At 40.5% G+C, this 27,190-nt stretch overlaps 1 protein-coding gene across 1 annotated transcript in view; it reads left to right on the forward strand.

The window, feature by feature from the left end:
• FNDC1 (fibronectin type III domain containing 1) overlaps nt 1–27,190 on the forward strand; it is a 60,799-nt gene that overhangs the window by 29,672 nt on the left and 3,937 nt on the right. The window contains exons 8-18 of the mRNA XM_005518639.3: nt 330–2,693; nt 4,451–4,566; nt 6,297–6,408; nt 7,343–7,726; nt 12,424–12,489; nt 14,367–14,528; nt 16,518–16,748; nt 17,199–17,307; nt 23,533–23,612; nt 25,278–25,307; nt 26,987–27,148. Of these exons, the coding sequence (XP_005518696.2) occupies nt 330–2,693; nt 4,451–4,566; nt 6,297–6,408; nt 7,343–7,726; nt 12,424–12,489; nt 14,367–14,528; nt 16,518–16,748; nt 17,199–17,307; nt 23,533–23,612; nt 25,278–25,307; nt 26,987–27,148 (3,816 nt within the window). The remainder of the gene's footprint in view (nt 1–329; nt 2,694–4,450; nt 4,567–6,296; nt 6,409–7,342; nt 7,727–12,423; nt 12,490–14,366; nt 14,529–16,517; nt 16,749–17,198; nt 17,308–23,532; nt 23,613–25,277; nt 25,308–26,986; nt 27,149–27,190) is intronic.

Genomic DNA, 27,190 nt, shown 5'->3' on the forward strand with positions numbered 1-27,190 from the left:
TACATGGGATAGTACAGCGCCATACCACCAACATGACTAAATTTTGCTGAAGGTTTGGTTCCCTTGAAAGGGTGTTGCAGTCCCTGATTTTAGATATTTGATATTAATTGGTCTAAGTTTTATCCAAGCTACAGTAATTCCACATGGATACCTTCCTACAACCCAAAACTTATCTTGGCTGGACTCCACAGCCTGGTTAATACAGAAATAATTATTGTCTCGTATTCTCATAAGTTGTTGTGTTATTGCTACCTGGGAGATTTCTGCTTTTGGTCAGTTTTTGTGAATCTTCTATTGTTGTAAATAAACACTTTTCTTTTTACCCCTAGCTGCTCAGGAGGATTCAGTCGCTCAGCAAAAGACAAATATTCAAAATAATTCAGAGGCTAAAAGGACTGGGAATGCTAGCTTATCTCCTCCTCAAAGTTCTTCTGTTTCTTCAAAAGCCCAGCTGTCACCTTCTTCTAAGCAGCTGTCTGTTCATTCACCTGCTGTTAGTGATAAAAAGAATCTTCTTTCTGAATATAAGAATAAAATCTTGACTCGAGGGGTCCTAAGTAAATCCCAGTTACCTTCTAGAAGGACAGGAGAGCTGGAACCTGACCTCCAATCCACTGAGGTGACAGATGATAGCGATTCCTCCCAGGAAGCTACAGCATCACCGCCAAAAGCCCAGGACCAGAGAAGGAATGTTAAACCCTTGTCCCCTAGTCGGCCAGTCTATCCTGTCCTTGCCTCAGGGAGGACATCTGTTCGAGCCCACACATCTGAGATGTCAAGCCAGACGAGCACAGAGAAACGTGAGCCACCAGCACTGTTACCATCATCAGTACAACAGTCTTCTGCCTCGTCCGTTCCCAGATACACAGATAATGAAACAAAGCAATTGAGGCAAAGCAACAACAATGTGCCTTCTAAGACCTCTTCCCATCCTCTGCCCTCCAGAAATAATGGCCTTGCGAGTAATGTGGAAGCGAAGCCTGACCCCATGCTGGTGAAAGTGTCTTCTAAAACTTCAGAGCCTGGTCACCAGGCCTTGCCATCAAATCGGCAGTCTGCTGTCTCTCATGAGGGTGTCTTGGGCCATCAAAGTAGGTCAGGCTCTCTAGGTCATTCACATCAAGCTGCTTCCAAATCAACAGATTCCCATGCTCATGACACCCATAATGAGTTTGACAGTGAAGAAGCAGAGGACAGAGCAAGACAGCCCAGTTCTAGGTCACAGCAAACAAGGCTATCCTCAGGCTCCAGTTCCCACGCATGGAAGGATTCAAAATCAGCTGTGGTGGCAGTCTCATCAAGGTCTGCTGTTTCTGGTTACACTTCACCTCACTCTCGCTCCTCCACCAATGCCAAATCCAAGGGAAAGGATGTTGATAAGAATTATAGGGAAGACTCACAAGATGAAAACCCCTTATTTCCTTCTTTGCCCTCTTCCAGGCAGTCTTCTTCAGCAATCTATTCCAAGAGAAGAAATCCTCAGGTCAATTCCAATTCTCACCCCAGAGACACACATGGTGAAAAATCACCCCACTCTGACTCAGAAGAACAACAAAGTCAAACAGCTGCTCCAGAAAAGCATTCTCTTTTGCAGTCTTCTCTTTCCAAATACAAACCTGAAGAGCAGGGCAATCGAGAGGTAAAAGAAATGCTTGCTCGCTCAAAACCAAGAGAATTTTTGCCTAGAAAGACATTATCTTCTCATCTTCCAGTGGAGAAGACCTCCCACTCAGAGCCTCCACAGAGGTCACAAACCAGTCCTTCCATACTGCATTCAAGGGGCCGGCGCCTCCCATCTCACGTCTCATCCCAAAGTAATGAAGAATTACAGGAAGATGATGATGAGGATGGAACAGAGGGCAGTGACAGAGCAAGCAGGCGCTCTGTGTTTCTTAAAGAGGTGTCCTCTTCTAGGGGATTATCTGCATCTTTCTCTCAGGGAAGCTCAAGCTCATCTCAATCAAAGCAGCAGCATCCAGGTTCTCAGGTACATTCCAACAAACCAAAACATACTGTGCCAGACTCCAGTTCTGCCAGTGATACAGAAAAAGGCAACCACTATAATCAGAGGTTGTCACCCACTTCGAGACAAGCTCGTCCTTCACTACCTGCTCGCTCAGGAGCTGCTACAAGAACAGCGTCCCAAACAGAGAAAAAATACGGCCTGTTACCCTCAAAACTGTCTAACACTGAACTTCCTCAAAAAGTTCCTTCCCCCTCTTCATCTAAATCTCATCAGTCAGTTTCTAATGAAGAAGATGATTATTACAGTGAATATGACCAGAAAGAAATGGAAGAGAAACCCACATCTTTGGCAGCAAAACGGTCCCCTTCTCTTTCTAGAGGTAGCAAAAACGTATATGAAGACACTGCTAACAATAAAAGAAAATCTACGGACACTCTTCTACTTCACAAAGTAAGTTCTGAAGAAGAGATGGGAAAACCTTCTATATTAAAATTGTCTTCTCCAGAATCACCAAGAAGCTCTGCCGTAGCATCACAGATTACTCAGTCCTCAATCAAACATACCCCATCTAAACCAAACTTTGTCTGGCCACGTTCTTCTGCATCTACCACCACACACACCATTTCTCCAGCAGTTTCTTCCACTTCATCTCCTCGTCAGCGACTACTGAACTCCAGGCTAGGAAGCCCTTCTCAGCGGCAATTTGTTAGACCTCCTTATAGATCAGGTATCCTGCCTTTATTGTACTAATGTCATTAATTGTGTTTTTCCCAAGATCAGCAGTTAGATGAAAAGTCCTCCAGCAGGATGCAGGTTCAGTTACTTAGTATAATGTGTTGCTTTTTATTTTGGTGGTTTCTGGGAAGCCCAGTCCTTGAGGACATTGCCTATTTGGTGTAATGTGGTGCCCCAAGCCCTTTCTCCTGTAGTCTGATCTGCATGGGATCCCATGATCCACAGAGAGGGTGACAGAGTTAGGTGCTAAATTGGAAAAGTTCCTTATCAAGAAATGACTTCACCAAATGCTCATTGAAAGCCCATTTGTACTCAGAATATGACAACCTCTCAGGTATGTAGCTCTTCATCGTGAATTGCAAAAAGGCCTTTGTAGGTTCCAAAGTTGCCCATGCCTAGTGAGGTGTTTCTTCATGATGCCCTGGCATTCCACGTTTTCTTTGATGAGTTTTTAAGCCACTTTCCTCTTTTTTCTGAGCGACAGCTCGGGGTTGCCCATACCTGTTGAGGACTGCACCCATCACAGCCAGGCCATCTAATACCTTTATGGCTGTGATTTACCCCCAAAGTTAGAGACTTGCTTTCTGACAGAATATCTGTGGACCTGGGTAGTAGAATAGAAGGTCCACTACACATCAAGGTATTGATTCCTCATGTCACCTATGGAAAATCCCTGACAGCCTCAGTGACTTGGCTAGGTAGAAATACCTTTTCTCCCTCCAATGCATGGACATTCAAAATAATATTTAGTGACCTGGGTGTTTTAGTAAATACCTTCTGTGTTATCTGTAGATAGTAATGTTTTGTTTTAAGTGGCCTCACTGTTACACAATGAGGACTGTGCAGCTGGGCTGTTGCATCTGATATACTTTAGTCAGACTCTGTGTTGTGTAGAGGTTCACCAGATTAAAGAGCTTTATGATGGGAGTAGACCTTGAATAATACCATGGGGGATGAGATGTATGGCATGAAAAAAATAACAGATTTCTGTATGGAGGTTATTTAAGGTTACTACTAGCAATGCAATTGTAAAGTTATAGTTCACAAGTATTCAGTTAATTTTTTTCCAGTCTATATTTTTTTCCTATTGTATTTTTCTGAAAGCATGTCTCTGAGAAAAGATGAAAATTGCTGCCCTTTCAGAGCTGGGGGGCCTACAGCTCAGTGCTACTGCTTGTCCGCTTGCAACCTGAGTGTGCTTCTGTTTAGCAGTGGTTTTTCAGCTAGAGAAGGAGATTCCTTCCTTTTCCAGGTTAAGAAAAATAGGTATAGAGAAAACTCCCATTCTCTCTCCTTTCAGTTTGTCACACTACAGCTTTGTATAAGGATAGGATTGCACAAGGGTTGTGTTTAATAATGGTTTCTTCCTCCATCCCATTTCTGAAATGCTTACAAAGATGACAAACATTTTAATGACTGTAGTGCCATGAAGAAATGTTGCCCTGCTTTCTTAAAAAAAAAATAGAGGGAATAGAGAGACCAAATAAACAAATTACAGAGATGAATAATGAGTGTTTAACCTCTTCAGAAAAAGCAATTTCAAATTCTTGTATCAGCTGCAAAAATCTGACAGTGTCACAGCAATTGCTCCAGGAAGAAATGGAGTGCCTGGTTTGTGGAGTATGGTGAGGCCTCTTTCTGTTCTTGTTTATATTCAGATCAGCCAGAAAATGTATTTACTTGCAATTTAAAATATGGCTTGTAGATTGCACAGCTTTCTTCAGAATAGTGTTTTCTTTCCTGTTTCAGGTTATAATGGCAGACCAAATCTTACAACAAAAAATGGAAATGGAAAAGTAATCCCCGGTAATAATGGAAAACCAAGTGGACAGAAAGTAATCAATGGCCCTCAAGGAGCAAAGTGGGTAGGGTGACCTTCTCTTTAAATTCAAGATGTTTTGACCTTTTATTTTACTTGTATTTTCATTAAGAAAAGACAGGCAAGCAGTGTCCTTAGTCAATGCAGCTGTAATGTGAAGCTATGCTTAGTGGTTTACTTTCCACTCTTCCACTGAAATCTAATGACAAATTTTGGGTTTTAACATTTTAAATTTAAAGCCTGATGGGTTGAATTTTAAACTATAACATTACTCCTGTAAAATTTAGAGAAGCATTCTATCGTCAGAGTCAGTGAGATTTGTGCTCCCCAGTGACTCAGAGAGTCTTGACACAGTGGGCTCTTGTCTGCTGTGCAGAGTGAGTGGAGACTGCCTGGGATAGGTGCTGTGAAAGATGTGTTCAGCAATGCTTCTCCCAGACTCGTGCTCCAGGTAGAAGCTCCTGAGCAAGACTTCTGAACAAAAAGTGACTCCATAACTGTCACGATGCTTTGAATGCACTTATGTAGTTTTCGCCACTCTTACAGACGTGTTTCCAGAGGTATATGCAGAAGAGCTCAGATGCCATTGATAGGACAGCCCCACAAACTGCATATATGTCCACACCTTGTCTTTTGAAATCCTTTACATTGAGTTTTTAACCAAGGAAAGTAAGGGAAGGACCTGGTACTTCCTGCATGTTTTCCCAAGTGCTGAGCAGTAGGAGTCTGTGATCAGCCTCCCTGGCATAAGTAGAGTTGCTTGCACATGGCATGACACATAATGACATTTATTTTATGGCCTCTTCAATGGTGCCATTTTCATTAAAGGAACATTGAAAGGTGCATTAGGTGTGTCATATTCAAGGGAGGCATTTTGAAAAGCCTGCCCAAAGTCCTTCAAATGGACTCCAGAAAGTGGGCTAGAAAAGTCCTTGGAAGGCCGTGGGGCATTTCTCTGCCTCTCGAGGGGAAGGCATTGCTGCAAGCAGGATGAACACCTTGTAAAGAAAGAGGATCTATGCCAAATCTGGGGCCTGGAGGGCTTCATAGACTGATCTCATCATTCGCTGTCCTTCCTGTTGCCGTCTTCCTTAGCACCAGATCTAAGTCTGTCTTGCCAACCTGGAATTGATGTTTCTGTCCCTTTTGCTGGTTTTTGACTCAGTGTCTGTTACCTCAGGTTAAAACAGCATACAGTTCAGCTGTTTGGGGTTGAAATAGCAACAAGGACTGAATTTTAATTGCACTTAGCTCTGGAATTCAGTCCAAGCTCTCAGACATATTTGCTTTATGTGACAGAGGCTTTTCTTCAGTCTCCTACCCCAATTAAAATCTTAGCTACTTTGTTTTCACTGCTGTTTCAATATAAAGTAACTAGTCTAATATTTAGGGTTTTTTTTTTTTTAGTTAGACATAATTCTAAATCCCATTTTCAAAATGACTCAGCTCATCGTAGTGAAATCAGTATTACAGGAATTCACCTTAACTGTCACACAGCCCAAGAAAATCAAGGGATTTGCTCATTTGCAGAGCTACAGTAGGTGATAAGAATTTGGCTGTGCAGCTCTGGAGCCCAGTTCCTGGGAGTCTGCTCTCTTCAGCAATGATATCTCAGTAATTACTATACACTTAGTTAGTTTTAAAAGTTCAAGTGTGTTGTAGCTGTTCCTGAACATCACACTTACTGTCTGAATTTCCCCAGGATTCCTGTTGTTGTGAAATATAATTTCACCTCCTCTTGGGTTAGCTAAACTTGAGTCCATCTATTGCTTTTAGATTGTAGATCTTGACCGAGGGCTAGTGTTAAATGCTGAAGGAAAATACCTTCAAGACTCCCAAGGCAACCCTCTCCGAGTGAAATTAGGAGGGGATGGACGTACAATTGTTGGTAAGTTACAACTTCCTTCTTACAGAAAAAAGCTCTACAGTTTTTGTACATTTACAAATCTTTGAGCTGTTGAATGCTTCAGGCATTCCCTAGGTCCCATGCAAGCCATTTGGAGTTGCTTGTACCTCAAGCACATTGTGGGATGTGGGGAGGCTTTGAGTCACCCTTTGGGACTCCAGAGTACAAGGCAACAAGAATCACTCAAGTCCATATCACTTGTATCAGCATTAGAAAGGACTGCAGAACTGAGCCAGAGCAAAGGCTGATGATAGAATAAGGATTGATGATTACTTATAGCTTTGTATACATAGAAATAATTAATCCCCACTGCTAGCACTGTATCAGCCATATGGATGTGTTTATGCCATTTCTTTCTTCTAAACACGACCAGAAATAGTAAGAAACCCTGTTTGTGTTCTCTGAAGACACTGCTGTTTGCATGTCAGTCCATCTGTACAGATCTCTCAAATACAAATTCAGTGCCTATTGTTAAGCTGGCCAAGAATTTGGCAGCAAGTTTATCTACAGTGGCAGCATCTTGCCAGCTCATCCCAGTTTTTCCTTGCACATGTTTGACATTAAGGAGCAGAATATGGATTCATCACACATTTCATCAACAGTTATGAGAGTGACTTAGATGAAATGCCTTCATTGCACATTGTGATTCTGCAATGAAACCTCCCTGCAGTGTTTATCAAACCGCTGAAAAATGTGAACACCACCATGGTTTCTCTGAGGTTCCTCTGAACCATTTTCCAGCTTCCTTAGCCATGGCTCTTCCCTCCTCTGTCAGTTTAGTTACAGGAGGCTGTATTCACTGTATCCAGTGCTTTTGTGGCATCTAATGCGATAAAACACAGTAATGCTTAGTGCTATAATCCTGAAGTGGCTTATATTAATGGTGAGATTTTTTGGTTTTGCTCTTCTCTCTTAGATGAAAAGGGCGCTCCAGTGGTGAGTCCTGATGGACTGCCTTTGTTTGGACATAGCAGATTTAATAAACCTGTAGCGAGTGCACAAGATAAGCCAATAATAAGCCTTGGAGGAAAGCCTCTGATTGGTCTTGAAATGATTAAGAAAACAACCACTCCCTCAACTACTACTACAACAATACCAACAACAACTACCACGACAACTACCACAACCACTACAACAACTGTTGCTACAACCACCACCACCACCACTCCTGAGCCGACCACCACTGACCCACCCACTGAGAAACCCGCACCAACCTGTCCTCCAGGCACCTATGGGCAGTATGATGATGAAGGCAACTTGCTCCTGGGGTTTGATGGCCTGCCAGAGTGCAATGCAGAAGGTAATTTCCTTTTGCGCTGCTAGAGTTTCCATGGCTGTGCTGTTTGTAACAGATGTGGAATGGTGGAGAATCTGCCTCTGAATATTTTGGTCCTTTCGATAAGGTAGGAGCGGAGAATACGGCATATGAAGAGGGGTTTGGGTGTTAAATGGACTTTCACTGGAAAATGCCAACTTTCACCAAAGCTGAAGTTTTTTATGGAATTGTGTTGTTTTCAACAAATTTCTTACATTATGTTGGATCCATTTTTATTGCATATGTTCACTCACAGGGGTACAAGTATAGGCAGTAGCTTTGTGGTCAAAGCACTTACATATAAGTTTTTTGTCATTCCATTTCAGGCCAGAGTAGGACCCGGAGGAGCTATATATTTTGTCTGTTTTGTGTTCACTTATCACAATGAATTCTGAAAAGTCTGTCTTTTGAGCCATGGTGGAAACAGCATTTGCAAAGTGCTTGTTCTCTTGCCAGCCTTTGGAGATAGATTGTCTAGCAGGAATCCAGCACAGCACAGATGAAGCTGGTGAAAGGCAACCCAGGTTCTGCAGAGATAAGGCAGAGAGTTGTACACTGATTTCTTTAATATCTGAAGATACGAACCAGTGTCAGTGTGTGTCATTTTTTCCTATGCCAGTTATATAAGCTTCGGTTGTTGTGCCAAACTGAAATCCAAAGTAAACACATATAAGACTCTAGAGTCTTTGGGTATTGAGCCTGTTCCCTATCATGTTTTATGCTTTCAGCACCTGGATGTTGCATTGCAAGTGAATTAGCTGCTTATTTTGCCAAACCAGATCAGGGACCACCATGGTAGCCCTTACCCTTCCCATTTGTAGGTAATCCTCAACTCAGTCTACTAATGGGCAATAGCAGCACAGCCATAACTTTACCAGCATGTTGGCAGTCAGACATCTGACAACTGCAGGAGCCAGTTTTAATGGGTAATGAAGCCCAGTTACCTTTCTCCCATACACCTGTATCTTTTAAGTCAAAGTAGATTTACACGTAGGTCACGTAACCGCGGCCTAGGAAGCTGAGCTATCACTTTGAAAAAGGGCAGTGATATAGAAAGCAACTCACAGTGAGTCTAAGGATGGCATCTTGGGAGAAGATCTCAGTAGCAGAAAACAAAATTCCCTTACCAGTGGCCCTAGGTAACTAATGAGTCAGAGATATCAGTTCCTTGTGCAGGTGAAATTACAATGAGTTATAGTGTTAGCATTTATTAACAATTAGCCACATTTGACAGTGTGCAGTTATAGAAGTGTGCTTGCATGTGTAGATATGCACAGATGTGTACACACACAAACATATGTATGTAAAAATCATATCATCATTAAATATTAATATGAAGAGTTTTGCTTTTCCCTATGGAAAGTTCATAGTTATTAATTGTACTTACAGAAGTGTTATAAATATTGTTACATGTAGTCACTCTCATACTTTCAAAGCTGCCTAAAGGGAACCATGATTTTTGGTAGTTAGAATCCCTCCCACACACCCCCTTTTGCTCCTTTTTGCTTATCTTAAAAGTTGATTATATCCTGTAATGTTTCCTCTTATTTGCCCTGTGCTGTTTGGTACCTGGAGGACCTTTTCTGAGAATACACCTTGTAAGAACAGTAGAAGTTCATGACGTTTTATCTGGGATGAAACTGAAAGTAGACTCCAGAAGCTGAGCAACAAAATCCTTTGTGGTGTTATGTTTAGCAGAGTTGTGGGCTGGGGAATTTTCATGTGATTTTCTGAACACATAAAAAATTCTGCTTGGGTTTTTTGCCTTCTGCCAGATGGGCTTGCTGAATTTTTGAACTTGATAGAGGCACGAATGAAAACTAAGTTTATATTCAGGCTGTGTGTTCAATGAGAATGCATTTAAAGTAACTCATAAGCTGCCTGGCATTTTGACAGTATATCTGCAAATGCCTCACAGTGGCAGACTGAAAGGACAAGATGGTGCTGGATTTATGCTTCTTACCTGATTTTTAAGGCTTCTTACCTTATAGCTTGAGCAATATTAGTCCCTACCTGGGAATTCTGAAAGCTTCTCTAAAGAGTCTTTCTAAAGTTTTTTTAAATCCTCGTTACCTGCTTCAGTTTTAGATAAACATAGCAAAACAGCCTGCCTGTTCCACAAAGGAACTTGCTTGAAAAGAAAAGATATTTTTGGTATTTATTTAATGATGGCTATTATTGTTTAACAAGGGAAGCGTATATTTCAAGGGGGGTAATCAACTATTACTTGAATTATCAAAACAATGCAATTTTCATTTGATCATTTCCAAATTATATTAAATTATATTTTATCTTGTCTTTCCCTTTAATCTGAGTCTAGAAAATATTCCACACTGTTTAGTGAAATACTTTTTCTGCCAAAGCTTGATATTTGTTGCTAAGTACTTTGCTCACAAACAGACAGGGGCTGCAAGTGCCAAAACCCAGCTCCAAATGTTCTTCTTCAGCCTTGGCAGATTCTTTTATCTCTGGCAGGATTTCTCTCAATCCAGCAGAATTTATTGTCAGCTTTTCACTAGATTCAGCAGTCTTTAACTTTCAAGGAGGAGTTTGGCCACACAGGCGTGATTTGTCAGTGAAATCAACTAAACTTTATTCATGAACTCACAAAGGAAAGAACAGGTGGAGACTTAAGCACTCATTACATGTGATAAAATCAAGTGATGGATTTTGTAAGACAAGTAAAGACAACAAGACTGTCCTTATAGATGCCAAAAGTTTGTGGCAAGTGGTCATAGGAAGATTTGGCCCCATTTGTTACAGGCAGGGTTTACTCAAGAGGTTCAGCAAAGGGTGATGGAGCAAGGTGAAGAACTGCTGCTGGAGTATGTACAGAAAATAATAAAATGAGAGGTCTGTTAGGCAGTACTCTTATCATCACCGTGACAGAGCTAGAGCTAGAGCTAGAGCTAGAGCAACAAGAACAGACACTGAAATTGAGTACAAAAATAGAAAAATAGAAATTTGGCTTTGCTGTACTGTAGGTAGGCCAAAGACTTACTAGCTAATAAGCATGGATGAGTTGAAATCTGCCCATGAAAGATTTCAAATTTCTGCATATCTGATCCTCTTGATTACTTGGATGTAGGCAGTCAAAGGTAAGTGCATACATTATAGATGTTAGTTGATGTTGGCCAGTTGTGGGTAGATCTGAAGAATTCAGCAATCTACTTTGTGACTGACTAACCTCAGAGAAGTCAAGTGACTTCCAAGGGGATCATCTCCTGAAGACTGGCTGCAGAAGTCTACCATGAGGAAATGTCAGATTCTAATATATGAAAGTCTGACAAGAATAAACCCATTTCCTGTGTTTTAAAGCTTATCTTGGCATTAAAATCACACAGTGTATTAAAAGAAAATTATTTTATGAGAAAAAAGCAGTTATACAGTAATTGTTGGTTCTAAAAAAAAAAACAGCAAAATAAAAATGTATCATTCAGATTATATTTGTGAACTATTTAACACTGGCAGTTGAAACTTTGCACTGTTTGCAGCTGTGGTTTAGTAAAAATAACACTATTGCTTCCATATGGAGTGTTACAGGAATGTAACCAATGCATGTGAAGTGTCCTGAGGTCAAAGCTGTCTTTCTCTTGTCTTTGTTCACATGCTGGCAACTCCCCAGCCCCAGCATGGCACTGGAGACTTCTGATGGTACCTGCAGCACAGGTTACACCAAAGTGCTTTTGCTTTGTTTGCATGACTTTTTGTGACTGTGCTGAGCTTTGTGTAGTCTTTGGCTTCCCTGAATAACTTGGAGAAATTCTTTCCTCAGAGTGTGTAGGAAAGACTTTGGGATTCATTAGATGTACTTGATGGCTGATGTATCTGGTACTGGAGTCATGTCCTGCAGAGATAATGAGATAATATAAAGGAATAGTCAGCTGGGAGGTCTATTGGTGCAGCTGCATTGGATCTTGGGGTGGATCAGCAGAGTGTTTTTCATGTGCACCTTATAATCATCTGTCCTTGCTGTGCTTTCATTTGCATCCTGGAGCAATCTCACTCTGATTTCCTGAACTGAATTAATGTTGGATGAAACTAATGCAGAAACAGTGCTTCACCTATGTGGCCAAACCTGTAATGGGCTGCCATTCCATAGGACCAAGGTAGAGCTAGTGCAGAGTAAAACCCCAGAAAATCCAGCCCTAATTACTTCATTCTACTAATCCATTCCTTTTAGGCTGCATTCCTTGCAAGACCATTGACATGGTTTATAAATGTCATGGCTCTGTGTGCTGTTTGTTTTTATACCTCCACAAAAATATTTGGGTAAAAATATTTAATTGTTTGGTTGGTTTCTTTGGCATATGTTTTCACATCTGCTGCTTCTGAGACTATAAAATATTGTCAAATCCAGATGTGATCATTATGTAGTTGCTGGCAGCCCTATCTTTCACCAGAGCAGCTGGGGCCTGGGGCAGAGCTTCTGGAAGGTAATTACTCTTAATTTTGTGTAGCAGCCCTAAACCCATTTTCCCCCAGAAAAACTCCTGACTACTGTACTTAGCTTCTCATCTGTTATTCCCAATGTGCAGAGTGGACTGTCACTGCATTATTTGGAAACCAGGAAGTTATCTGATTTCTTTACAATTCAACTGGCTAAATATTTTTATTTAAAACTTTACTCCAGAATTCTTTTATTGAATTCTTATAGCATCTTTTTCTTTCTCTGACAATAGATACATTCTCAGGACTGGATTCAGATGTGACAGCAACTCCAGAAGCATACGTGATATATGATGATGGTATGGTTTAACTGTAGAGGTCTATTGCAAGTGGCATGTTGCTTTTTTATCTTTTTTCTTTGGAACTGTGTTCAGGGAGGCAGATTGGTAAATGGGAGCTTAAGCAAGTGGTGGTGAGCTGGAAAATGGTGAGCTGCATCCCATGTGATGAAAAGGGGTCCAAAACCATCTGTTTCTGGACATAAAAATCCCTTCCTATCTGTCCTGCAATCTATCAGGAATTTCCTATTGAGGAAATAAATTATTTTTCAGAGCTGTGTCATACAGACACTGCTTTGATCCTAGATTCAGTTTCTCTGGTGCAACTTCTAACTCCTGCCCAGTCAAAGTCAATTACCTCCTCTAAAATACAAAACCCAAATAACATTCAAACCCTGAACATTTTGAAATACCTTAGCAAGTTCTTTCTTTAATGTGTAGTCTGCATTTAGACAATTAAGCATGTTCATACTGAATGAGATCACCTGCATGTAAAGTAATTAATCTGCTTAATTAATGTGTAATTCAAATCAAAGAGATGTGAAATCAGATGAAAGGAAAAGAGGGAAATATTTTTTTTCAGGGTTATATTCATGCCATTTTGGTATTATAATCAAGGACATACAAAATTTAGCTGAAGAGGAAGTGTCAAATCACAGCATTTAATTGTAAGTTTGCACAGCGAATGCAAATTCTCAATTACTGGAACTGAAATTCACTTTCTGCCATCAGTGACATCTGACGTTCTATCTCTTTTAGTCCTCAAATTCCCACTTCTGCCCCCACATATGGAAGTGGATAAGTACAGACCTCAGTGAAACAAAAAGTTTTTTAGTAGGATTTATGGCTCTAGAACAATGTCATTTTTTTTTAATTTGTAGTTGTAGTTATATAAGTCTAACCAACAACAGAAAAACATTTAAAAAGGGAGCGCAGCAGCGGAGTGAAAGATACAGAGATTTGTACTTTTAATTCCAATCACTTCATACTGAAACTGACATTTAGAATGTGGGAGGAGGGGATGAACTAGAAACAGCACAAGACATACATCCCATATTCCTTACATCTCCATGGATGCAGAAGATCCTCAGTGCACAGGTCTTTTGCCAGGTCTCCCCTTAGGCACAGGTCACCTGCAGAAAATACACGCCGTAGCAGTTTAAGCACAAAACACTCAAAGACAGGAGCTGAGTTCCCCAGCCTGCATGAACTCATGGCAGGGATGCCAAATGCTATTTTCCCTTCATTTTGTGTGCTTATCAGGTAACACAGTAGCTTTTGAAAGAGCACTGTATTTAATAGGGCTGAACATTATGAGATTCATGTGGGACAGTTTGCCTTCCTTCATGTCCCTGCAGGGACCACAAATGGGGAGTACTGGGCTCTACACCTCCAGTCACAGGAGGGTTTGAGAGCAGTATGAACCACCTCTAGGGTTTTAAAATTGCAACACAGAGTTTTCTCAGCCATTTTTTTCTCTCCCTTATCTAATTCCTTCAGTATCTGAGGGCTTTGGCCAGGGTTTCAATTACTGTGCCATCTTCTCTTGGGTTTTGTGAGAGGAGGTGGCAGATGCACATTCAGGATATTGCTGTACAAATACATTTGTTAAATGTATTTTCATCCTGTTTAACTGTGTGAGTGAGGTCTAAATCAACAGTGACATGAGTATTCTGGGACAAAGATGTTTTCCCTATCCATCAGCTTGGTAGAAACCATTCCAAGGCTGAAGTGTGACCATCCTTGGCCTAGAGTTCCGTAAGGAGTGTGCAGTGGCCAGGGAGGGCTGTGTAGCACTTCTTTGGGACTGTGGCTGGTGAAGAATTGTTTCCCTTCTCATAGTTAAGCCAAAATTAGATGAAGCATGCTAACATTTTTATCTTATGTTTCCTCTGAAGACTACGAGTTTTTTGAGAGCACTTTGCCGCCGACCACCACCACTGTCACCACTACCACTGCTCCTACGACAACAGAATTGGAGGTCATCTATCCAGAGACCAGTGTTGTTGGCACTGGCCCTGTGTCAGAATATGATATTGCTGGGAAGAAACGCTTCACAGGTAAGGATGTCCTTTGGTTTATGTAGCTTACTACTTGTGCTACAAAGATTTCTTGTTCCAGCAAGGCCAGCCCTTAAGCTCAGACCATTGCACAAACACATCCAGTAGATGTGTATGTGGTCCTTTTAAGGATTGCCACCTTGGAAACACAAACAGCAGTACTTTTTTCCTTGCTTCTGTGCTTGCATTTCTATGTGTGGGCCCACAATAATTTTGTTGAACCAGTAAAAACCTCTTCATACTCTTTCATTGTAAGTGCTTTGCTCTGTGTTCTGCATTTTGTGTGGTCTAGCTGAAGTTAGTAAGAGAGCAAGAGTGTCTACACCAGTGCTCAATTCAGCTTAACTGCATCTAACCTCACACCAATAGTTCCAGGAGGGCAAGTCTCCACCTAGATGTGAGTCTTCCTCTGGGGTACCTGATTCTTTTACACTGATCTGTTAAACCCCAGTGATTTCATCCGCTTTGCGCAAGCATGTATGTCAAAAGGATGCTTCAAAGTCAAGGAATGAATGGTATTTTGGACATGAACTTTCCAAACAATAAATTCAGTAGAGATAAATATGATTTTGGTATTTGAATGTTTTCTTGGTAGAAGGCATTTGGTGAAGGAACCCCCATTACATGAGCCATATCTCCTGTGTACATGAGCCATTCAAGTGTATAGGTTGGTGTTGCAGCACTGACTTCAGAGTTGCTCTGCTTCTTGTCAGAGAAGCAGCTGGGGGTCAGAACAGAGGGATTTGGAGATTGTAGGGCAGCACATTCCAGCCTCCACCCCAGACTGGTGACACCCCCTGCAGCCCTTTACATATTTCTGGCACTTGAACTGAGGTCAGGTCAGCTGCTGACTCACCTGGAATTTCAGAAAAGAGTTCAGGGGATGGAGAATCATCTTTGACATGTCTTGGCTTCCCTTCCAATATCCACAAGCTTCATGTGGCTTAGAGTGGAACTCTCTGCTGCTGGAGTAAAAGATTTGTTTTTATATATGCCAAAACTTTTTCCAGTGCATCTTCAGTTTCTCTGTCCAAACAATTTCATGATATTTCTATTCGGCTCTTTCGCTGACAGTGCTTCTTGATTCATTTAGCTGGAGAGGCTAAAATTAACTTCATTGCAAGATCTGGAAAAAATTTCTTTAGGGCATGAAATCCAGTAAGATAAACCAAGAAACGTTGGTTTATGAACATTTCAAGGCACTAGGGAAATAATATTACCATTTCAATGAATTGTATTATTGCAACTGAATAAACATTTCCAAAGCAAGTTTTATAGTCCTTACTTTGAATGTTACGGTGACTTTTAAGGCAATAAAAAGATGGTTTAATCTTTTCCTGAACTGAAGTGAAATTCCAGTCAGTATAAAGCTTTTAAAAATAGAACTTACAGGTTGGGAGCCTGGAATGCCTGGAAGGTAGGGACTCATGGCTCCTGGTCCCTTAGTACCCAGGGGACCACAACAATCCCTTTAAACTGGCTGGACTTCACCTTGGAATTACTCTTCATGTTTCTTTTCTTGTTTTGATCCAGCTCCAGGATGTTTGTGTAAGAACCGACCACTTGGACCTGTAAAGTCTTAGATGATTGAAAGCCCTGGCAGGGATCTGTTCCCACGCTGGAAAGGCAGAATTTGGGTGGCATTTCATCCCACCTTCCAGAGCAGCTGGAGGTAGCGTGCAGAGGGTGCTGCAGTCAGACTGCTCTCATCTGCCTCTTGTAGCAAAGAAAATCCTTCCATCTTTGCATAATTTGGTACAGTTGGGAGTGTGGGGTAGGCAAACCTGAATGTTGGCATCACATTCCCCCTGCTCATCAATCAAATTGGCTGTATGCCATGCTTTGTTGGCAGTGGTCTCGGGACTGGACAGTGAGGAATTTTAAAATGCACCACAAATCTTGACTCTCTTTAGGAAATTTCCAGTCTGTGTGCTACTCTGGGATACCTCAAACTGCTAATTAAATGCTGCCCTTCCCTGTCTTTTCTAGCTCCTTATGTGACCTATCTCAATAAGGATCCAGCAGCCCCCTGCTCCTTGACAGAGGCCCTGGAGCATTTCCAAGTGGAGAGCCTTGATGAAATCATTCCCAATGACTTCAGAGAGAAAGATCAGCGTCCCCTGAAAGCCCCTCACAACATCACAGTTGTGGCAGTTGAAGGCTGTCACTCCTTTGTCATTGTGGACTGGGCCAAACCTGCTCAAGGAGACATGGTAACAGGTACGCTCCTGAGGGTTTCTCTCCTGATGGGAGAGTGGAGAAGGGGAAGTTTTTCCTGAATGACCATTTGTACTAGTGTCTTCACAGTCAATTATCACTTAAAACAGGTTACCTCTGTCATCTTTTTCAATTCACAACTGGGTGCCTCTGATGTAATGCTCCATCCTTATTAGCTAATGGTAGGAAATTCTTAAGGCCAGGATTTTCTAGGAGAGTTAGGCATGGAATCACTTTCATATTAAAAGATGTTTCAGCTCCTTTTAATCCTTAAAATTTACCATGACACTTAGAGATATCATTGATTTAAAATTTAATTATAATCCTCACAACTATCACTTTCATATTAAAAGATGTTTCAGCTCCTTTTAATCCTTAAAATTTACCATGACACTTAGAGATATCATTGATTTAAAATTTAATTATAATCCTCACAACTACTTCTGTTTACAGGCTATCTGGTTTATAGTGCATCCTATGATGACTTTTTAAAGAATAAGTGGTCAACCAGGACTGCAGGGTCTACTCACTTGCCAATTGAGAACCTGAAGCCAAACACACGGTAAGGATTTGATCCACTCCTTTTCAGCTCTGTTAAGAAAATAAAAGAAATTTTGAGAATTATCAGTTGTTTTTCTTGGTCATAGTATAAATGTTTACATCTGATTTAGATTTTACTCATTCTGTTGGACAGCAAATTGTTCTATAAACTGTACAACAACAACATATTTATTTACCATATTAACTCTGGAGCAGATGGCAGTGTGTACATGTACATTTGCTTGCGTGTATGAAAACACGTATCAGTAACAAAGAAAATCTTGTTCTAAAATGCATTTTCTAGTCTTTTGCATAACTGAATCAAATGTTGGGGGGTAAAGTACTCTAAAATATAAAAAATATACTAAAATATACCCATGATGTTGTTTGATGTGATGTGGGCCATTCCAACATATGTGTGGCCAAGATTTGATGCCTAAAGGCTGCTGGGGAAGTGCTGCCCACTGGTCTGTTTTTGCTTTCTGTTCACATGAATAGTGCTGGAAGAGAAGGCTTGGTGGTATAAAGTGAGGCTGTGGAGCTTTAGGTTTTTATCTTACAAAAAATCTGACTGAAGTGGCAGAACAAGAATGCATGCTTCACATGATACTGGAATAATTTGTGGCGACTGGGGGGAAAGTAAGCAGCTACAGAGGGACCGCATTCAAATTACTCCTTTAGAGAGATACTCAGTGTCTCACATACTTGTCTCTCAAATCCTGAGCCCAAAATTCTTTTGGTGCTCCCTTGGGCTAGGCCTTTTGCATGCTGCTGTCTGCAGTCTTTTAGGCACTGGTGGAAGGTGTTGCTCACACAGTGCAGAGATTCACTGGGAATGTGGGCTGGAATTAACGTGCCTTACTTGATGGTGAGCTGCAGATCTGAGGATTGACTGCTTGGAGAGGCACATAGGGTTTGTGCTAGGACAACACAGCAGAAAGAAACAGTGTCATGCATTTCCATGAACCTGGTGACTGTCTTGTAGAATTAAGGTTCTGTTTCATAATAGAGAGGTTCAAGCAAGAGCTATTTCTTTAAGTGTATTGTTTTACCAGCATCTTCCTGAAGATAGTATAATCCACTGGCCCCTATTGTATGCTCTGTCAAGGCAATAAAGGCTTCATGTGGGGTCTGTGGTGGAGAACGAAGGATCTTTATAACAGAGAAATTGTATGTATCAGCCATTCTCATTTACATTCTTCAGACCCACAGACGGAATTGATTGCATACCTTTTGTTATAAAAATAACTCCCTAACCACTAGAAAAAGATACCATGCCTAAGAAAATACAGCAGGAAAGCTGAAGTTAGTCTAAAAATTTTGTGTCTGCATTGTTAGTTCATTTTGTGAGAAATGTCTAAGTCATTTACTGTAAGCAGACACTGTTGGCTACTGGGTGTCCCACAAGGGGCTATGGGTGGTGCAGCCTTGCAGCATGTGCAGTGTATGAGAAGCAGGTTGGCATCTTGGCTGAAGTTAGCACCAGAGAAGATTTCAAGCTGTTAACATATCCTGGAAAACATCTGCCTGTTATTTAGGTTTTACAAACAAAACAGAAATCTATGTTTAATCCATGTAATAAATTTTCTTCTGAGGCCTGGTCTGACCTTCATGTGAGAAGTGGAAGTTTTTCCATTAGTGAAACTCTGCTCAGCTTCAGTGGGCATAGGAGCTGCTTCCCTGTGACGTGTGATTGTAAACACTAAAATTACTTTAAAACATATTAAATCTTGAAACCAGTAGTTTTGACAAGATCCCTTCCCTAACTTTAACTCTCATCTGTCACAAAAGATGATGCAAAGGGCTGGACAGAATCTGCTCAACCACCAAATCCAGTCTTCTGCAGTCAGAAACATTATAATCCTTGCCATAAACATTTCAGTCCCCTTCCTGAGCATGGTTAGACTTTTTCCTGCTGTTTTCAGGAAAGCTGTGTCAGTGCCTGATGGGAGTAGCTAGATAGTCTCATGAGTCTCATGATTTACAACATCGTCCGTCACCCCCATATCTCCGTGTCTCCTGAAATCTTTCTCTCTGTTCACTTGGGCTTTGTTCCAGCTGGGGATATTTTGATCCCACAGTGCCTGCTACCGATTCCAGTGTTGTACAGAGTATTTCATAGGAGGTTCTTAAACATTTACTTAGGGCTTACAACTGCAAACAGAGCTTGGATCTTCTGTTTCAGGGGGCCAGGTGCACCAAAAATTTCTATTTCTTTTCTATATCTCCATTAAAACAAAGCCACAGTATGGCCAACAAGCAGCATCAACCACAGGTGGCTGCTTTGTGCCACCAGGGCCACACAGAAGAGCCGAGATGCCCATGAAATCGTTGTCCTGTGCAATGGTAGACCTGTGTGGCACATACCTGCCACACACCAGCTCTATAGGAAGCTCCTCTGCCAGCTTGGCTTTAATGTCTTATTATAAAATTAGTTATAAATATTGACGAGGGATGTAGTGGTGGGACGCTTTAAATGGAGGCAGACACTTAGCCTGTGAACCTGCAGGCACTGATTCACACATTTTTCTTATGGAGGAATGGTGTAGTTGTAGGAAGAGGACTTTAGCCCTTGCTGCCATCTCAGCCTGCTGCTGAACAGAGTGCAGGGCTAAGGATCCATGCAGGCATGCTTTTGGAAAGTCTGGAAAAAAGAATTTGCAGCTAGCTAATTTAATTTTTTTAAAATTGCTTCCCTAATTATCATGCTGAGTGATTATCTCACTTTGCACTGGGAGTGCCAGCTATTTGATTCCAACAGAAGGGAGACACCTTGAATTAAGTCAAAGAATAATTTTACTCCAAATGACAGGTATGTTGAACAATTACTCATGTAGTCTAAATGAAAAAACGTTATATGTTGAATGCCACTACATTTCACTGTGTCCTTTCTTGACATATCACTAGAATTGGTGTATAAAATCTCAAAGAAAGTTAATTCTTAGGAGGAAAAGCCTTTTTCTTGTTTGAATTGAAAATGAACAACGAATGGTGCTGCATCTGTTGTGATTCTTCTGTGCCTCATGGTAACAATTTATACAGTTCTGCCTAAGCAAAGTGTAAATCAAATTATATATTGAAAATTTTGTTCATGTATTTATGTGATGAAAACCAGTTGAGTTATACTGATTTGAGATTTCCTGGCAAATTCATCAACTGAAAGATTCTGACTAATGAAAATGTCAGATTCCTGGACCTAGAATGGCTTTGGCAATTTCTTTTTTTATTTGTCATGTCTAAGAAAGAAATATATCCCAACTGCATTATTTTATTGATGTTCTTAATACAGCAGTCATAGCATTGTCTATGTTTAAATCACAGGTCAGCAAGTCATGAGATCTGGCTCACTTTCTGGTACAACTAGAGCCTTCTTGTGTATATAAAGGCTTAGGAATAATTTTTCCAGTTTAGTGAAGAAAAATGCACTCATGACTTCATCACTGTGGGTTTTTTATTAGACAGTCAGGCAGGCAACATGAATTATTATATGCCCTAGATGGGCTTCTGTGTGTGTAACAGGACAGCTGAATGCACAGTTGTCCTGGTTGCATAGGTTATCAGTTCCTATCCAATGCGTTATGCATTGGATACAAATCTGCATGGTTTTCCCAATTTAAAGAGTTGCACAAGGTTCTTGAGCTCTTGTCTCACCTGTTTTGAGGGGGATTATGGCACTCATATGTCTGGTGGGAATGCTTTGAGGCTACCAGGAATACACATGTCTTAAGTGTATTTAAAGGGTTACTCAGACAGTGCCACTGTGTTGAAAGGTGGTATCTGATCATACTTCTTTGGAGGCAGTGGGAAGTCAGGCATCCATACTTTCCACTATGCTTTGAAGCAGTATGGGAAAGGAGTGGGCTGGAAAGCATTTTTCTCCTGCTCTTCTGAAGCAGTTACATCAAACACTGAGCTAAGTCAGTTAAGCTTGGTGCAGTGGACAGGCTTGTGCTGCTCACCCCTGTCCCGATCCAGGTGACAAAAGTGCTAGTGAAGGAGGTGTGGAGGAATGCAGGTGCCCCATGAGAGCATTGGCAATTTGGGATTAAAGCAGTGCTCAGGCTGACATGCTCTGCTTGGGTGGCCAGAGTGGAGAAGCACAGGGGAGGCTTTTTGCCTTCCCTCTCCTCTTTCCCCAGACATGCTAAATGCTCTTTTATACAAAAAATCTAGTCAGCAGTTAAAAACAGGGGCAATTTTTTCTGCCAGCAAAAGGACTGTGCTGGGCATGAGCAAAAACCCCAGCCTCCCTGATTTCTGTTATTTATCATGTTTTCTTTTTGCCACAGCATATGTATCTTTTTAAAAAAAATTGTGAGTTATTTGTGAGCATCATGTACTCATTAACTGAAGGCAGAACTGGCTGCAGAAAGCAAATAGTGGAGTAGTTTTCTGGTATCAGCTGCAGGACACAGCAGGGACAGGAGACATGTCCCTCATGCAGACATGGGAAGGTGTCCCACAGAGGGTCTGACAATGCATGTGCTCCAGGTCCAACACAGATACCAGGTAAATCTGGTGCTAAGGATGAAGAATATTTCAATTCTAGTAGCTTCCACATTGATTTCACCTAGATAACCTACCAGTAATTTTTAAGGAATAAACAAGATGGCCTGGCCCATACCCTGGAGATAACCACCTTGCTTCTTGGCAAAACCCAATGTTTGGCCAAAGAAGAAGGATTTGTACATCTTTCCTACCTTTTCAAAAAGATCAGTTTCATTTTAAGGCAAAGCAGTTCACCTGACTTGACAAAAGATATTCTTTTTAATGAAAAAAACCCAAACAGTTTTGCTAAAGGGACAGTTCAACCGTGTCCCCTCTGTTTTATCATTGTGAATATTTTCATGTGTGCTTAGCTGTGCTTAGGCCAGAGAGGAGCCTTTCACGAGCCCCCCAGCCCTGCTATGTGGTTAAATCTGAGAGGAGCAGATGCAGCTGATGGTACAGGACAGTGCACATGGTAAATACCGAGTGGCAGACTAAAACCACCCAAGTCCTTGCAACAGGATTGTATTGAGTTTCCCTGCTGCCTGGCAAAGCATGAGCATTGTGTCTCAGCCCAGTGTGGCCTGTGCAAATGAAGCAGCACTGGCAGGCTTTTGTGCAGGATGGAGAGACGTTCACCAGGAAGAGCAGCCTGATGTTTTTGATGGAGTAGACTCCCTTTCACCAGTTGTGATACATCAGGCCTGCCATTCAAGTGGGACACTGTCAGGTGAGGTAATCAGTGCTTGGTGGCAACCATGCAAGTAAGCACTTGTCCTGTTAAGTGTGTAGAGCTTTTGAACATATCTCGTTTTGGATGACAGGCTAAATCAAGATCCAAATGCTATGTGGATATTACAGAGGCACAATAATTTTTGATTTTTTTTTTTATTAATTTATTTACAAGAATAAAATTGAGCAAGCAGGCAAGAAAGGAAAACCTAATTTTCAAGAATTTAAAAATTGCTGTGCTGGAATTTTTTAAGTAATCTTCCATTCTAGTTTTTTTCTGTTGGACTGATACAAATATAAAAGAAAAAGAAGAAAACATTAATCTGAAGAAAAAATTCAGGGTAGGCATCAACTAAAAGTCATTGTATTTGGAAATGAACTAAAAAATGAACTAAAATACTTATATGTATTCTCTAAGGGTGAGGATAAATTTGCTTCTATTGAACAAAGAATGGAGTTCTAGTAGTGATTCATGTGCTTTGAGTTAAGCGTGTGATTTAAATACTTTGGAGGAACAAATAAGATATCATGTGATGCTTTCTTCTTTTACCCAAGTATTGTGATCTTAATGCTGCTGGAGTTTTTACAGAAAGGTCAAAAGCTTAGCTTCTGATCTCATATAAATCTGATGCAGTTTCAGTTTGCAGTTTGCAACACTGCTTCCCCAGGAGTTAATCTGGTTTAAAGCTGTTCCTGAGATCAGAATTTTACTTTCTTGCAACTTTTTCTTTTAGTATTTTGCTATTAGTTGTTTCGTAGAAAGTGGATGTTGTTGTATGTGGTTTTTGGAAGGGAGATGAAATATAAATACGTGTTCCAAAAATATACATGGGAGCAATTGCAAAAAGGAGACATTTGTCTGTAACAGCCAGCTCATACTCTGGCTCAGTATCCAACTCCATTTAATGCAAAGTATACTCAGTGGAATTCTTCTGCTTTGATTCTTACCCTGTTTTAGTATTATTTATAATTTAGCTGTTGCTGTGGAATCTGTTTCAATATTATTTCCCCTCTCTTCTTGTTTCAGGTATTATTTTAAAGTCCAAGCAAAGAATCCCTTTGGTTATGGACCTGTTAGCTCTTCAGTTTCATTTATCACAGAATCTGGTATAGTTTTATTTTTATTTTCATCTCAAAACTCATAATAACAGATGTGGCAGGGCAATGACTGTAACCAGCATGGCAATAACAGTGGTTATTCTGGACTTGCTGCTTTCATATTATGCTGGGGGTTTTTAAACTTTAATTATTTGTTTTCAGTTAAGCTAGGAAAATAATACACACTCCTAATGCCACTATGAAAATATAAGTGATGTTAAAATCAGCTCCAGGGGAACAGGAAGCTGAATTTCAAATACAAAGGGCTACTGATATTCAACAATACAGAAGCAATGGAACTTTACGGTCTTTGATAGATTGACCAAACATTTAGTAAATTGGTTTCCTAATTGTGAACAGCTAAACAGTTGGAAGCAGTTGTCTCTGGAAGAAATGCAGAATGCAGTAGTTCCATCAGACAGGCAAAGTTCTCTGTTCTTTTTTTCTTTTGACAAGGCATGCTGCTCTTTCACAGGGCTAATAGTACATTCAAGAGCAACACCCCCTTCTAAAAATAGTAGGTCAAAGCAACTATTTTTTGCCTGTTTCTTCTTCTACTTCCATGGAGCCAGAGGCTAGTGACTCCATTAAATAGTAAAGAACAGATTTTTCAGTCTTTACTTTGAGTGAAAGGTCTTGTTGTTTCTTGCAAATTTTGCCCTTTCAATGGCATGGGGTTTCTCTGCCCTTTCTCATTTGACTTCACTGTGTAGTGCTCCCTTCAGAAGCTCCACTAAGAACCACTGAAGTAAATCATCACAGAAAGGAGACAGAAATGCGAGATCAGTCAATGGTCCTGGATAACATATTCAGATTTTCTTTAAACGAATAGGACGCTCAAGTATTAATCCAAACATAGTATTCAACATTGCCCCGCTGGCCAAGAAAGCCAATGGCATCCTGGCCTGTATCAGCAGTGGTGTGGCCAGCAGGAGCAGGGCAGTGACTGTGCCCCTGTACTGGGCACTGGTGAGGCCTCACCTCACGTCCTTTGTTCAGTTTTGTGCCCCTCATTACAAGGAAGACTTTGAGATGCTGGAACGTGTCTAGAGAAGGGCTGTCAAGGAACAGGCTGCCCAGGGAAGTGGAGTCTACATCCCTGAAGGTATTTAAAGATGTGTAGATGTGGCACTGAGTGACATGGTTTAGTGGAGGACTTGGCAATGCAGGGTTGACAGTGGACTCACTGATCTTAAAGACCTTTTTCCAACCTAAACAATTCCATGATTCTGTGCTGTCTCTTGCAGATTGTTTTCCTGCTGCCAGCATACGGGCCTGAATGCCTAGTTTTCCCATCCAAAATCAGCCCATTTGTGAGCTTTATTTAACCTGTTAAATGCAGCAAATTTAAAGTTTTGTTTGCAGCACTGATCTTTCATTTGTCATGACCAAAGGTGTCTTTGCAGCTGGCACAAGTATAAAAACCAGTTGCTAAATTCTATACCAGGTGGTATAGTTACAGTGAAAAGTTTATAAGAGAAAGAAATTGGTAATTCAGAGTGCTCTTCTAATGCAAGTGTAAGGTTTGACCTGCTGGGAATATTCAATAAAGAATGCCATCATAGGATGAAGCACATTATTGAAAATGTTCAATCAGCGACTCCATATGTTTCATGTTATAAAACAAGGTTTGGAACAAAATACTAAATTTTCTATGTGTTTTTTTTCTTTTAGACAATCCTCTCCTCATTGTCAGGCCACCTGGTAAGTCTTTCTCTGTTTTTTCATTCATGAAATGCATAAAGCCTGTGCAAAACAGAATATAGGAATTAGAAACATTTACACATGCAGTTTTAGGTACAGTTTTAAGTAGGAACAGGTAATAATTAATGGGACTAATTCATAAAACATTTTTTGTCTTAGGACCCCTTATTCTATTTTCTGAAAAGAAATCTTGTAAAGATACATTCAGATAAGCACTTGATTTTGGCCTATCTTTTTCCCTGCTACAACAGCTTTAATTGCTTAGTAAAAAAGCAGTAAACTATGTTACTTCAGTATCTGTGTCCTTCAGTTGCTTAAACATAGCTTGAATAGCAGGATCAGGTTTCTCTCTCTCTAGTTCTGGTGCTCATCTGTACAAATCATCATGCCCTTATAAATGCTAAAAAATTCAAGGATTTGTTACTGACCTGAATAATATGCCAAAAAGCTGTTTAGCTTGCTTTGTATTTCCAAATTTACAATAAGCTAGTTCAGCCCATAATCAGAAGATCTGATTTCCTGGTGCTGAGACTAACCTTGCTGACATGAGCATTGGTAGTGTAACCCCAGGCAGTACGTGCTCTAGAAGAGATGCAGGAAAAAAGACCTCATGGTTATTGCACTCCATCAGCTTTCCTAAGGAGTTAAAATGGTTGGTTCTGGATTTTTTGCTACACTTTTCATGAAAACAGTGTCCAGTTTATCCCTTCCTTCTCAATTTTATTGTGCTTGCTAGTCTGGTGTCTTTGTGTTCTGGGAGGCCTCTGGGGATTGCTGATCAGTGACTGCTTCTCACACGCAAGCGTTTGCAGGATTTGGTCCCTGTGACTAGTGAGAGGAAGAATGACTAACAGAAGAAATTTCCAATCTCATTTGTAAATCACCTTGAAACAGCAGAGTAAAAACACGGCTTTGGGGTCTAGCTAGAGAGAAAAATACCAATTATCACATTGGAAGTTTTTTGTATCATTCTGTATACATTAATACAACAGCAATTTCAAAATCAATTATATTATCTTGGTAGTACAAATCAAATATTTAGGTAAACTAGTAGGAATATTTATTCTTTTGCAATACAATTAAGTAGTCTTGTCTGCAGCAATGCTCAGAACAGAGTTCCCCAGGAAAGGTCTTACTTGTCTATTACTGGAAACTTATCTGTTTTGATGTAATCTGGGAAAACGAAAAAGAAAAGTACATTTGTGATATGATCTCTTAAACGAAACAGCAAGAAGAGACTTCACAGGCTGTTGCTCACCACAGAGTTCTTAACATCTCTTCTTGTGAATAAGGGTTATGTTTTATAGTCTTAAAATGCAAGTCAGTCTCAGACCTAAGATAAGGCTGTGTTAATAGAAGCTGTGTAATACTAGGTAGAGAAGAAGTCTTACTGAAACAATTAAGACTGTTTACTTAAATCTGTGGTTCAGTACATGATATCATATTTTAATCATTTTGACAGTTATTTTTGTCTACTGCATAGGAGGGATTTAATAAAGTCTCAAACTTTATTTTTAATAATATTTTTTCTTGAAGTACTACTTACGAATATAAAAAAGTCATGCGTTAATCTGTTGCAGCATGTCCTGTGAAACATATTATTAGATGTTAAACTCTGCAAAACTTGGACTGATATGTTAAAGGCTGTCCCTAATGTGGAATTTATTTTTTTCTCCAAGGTGGTGAGCCTATCTGGATCCCATTCACTTTTAAATATGACCCCACCTACTCAGACTGCACTGGCAAGCAGTACGTGAAACGAACTTGGTACCGCAAGTTTGTAGGAGTGGTTCTTTGCAACTCCTTAAGGTACAAAATTTACCTCAGTGATGACCTGAAAGGTAGGCATTAAATTCCTGCTATGTGACTACTTGTCTCTTCAT

Source organism: Pseudopodoces humilis, chromosome 3 (genome assembly GCF_049639895.1).
Source record: "Pseudopodoces humilis isolate 2021_Gansu_Grassland_sample_001 chromosome 3, ASM4963989v1, whole genome shotgun sequence".
Classification (NCBI taxonomy): domain Eukaryota; kingdom Metazoa; phylum Chordata; class Aves; order Passeriformes; family Paridae; genus Pseudopodoces; species Pseudopodoces humilis.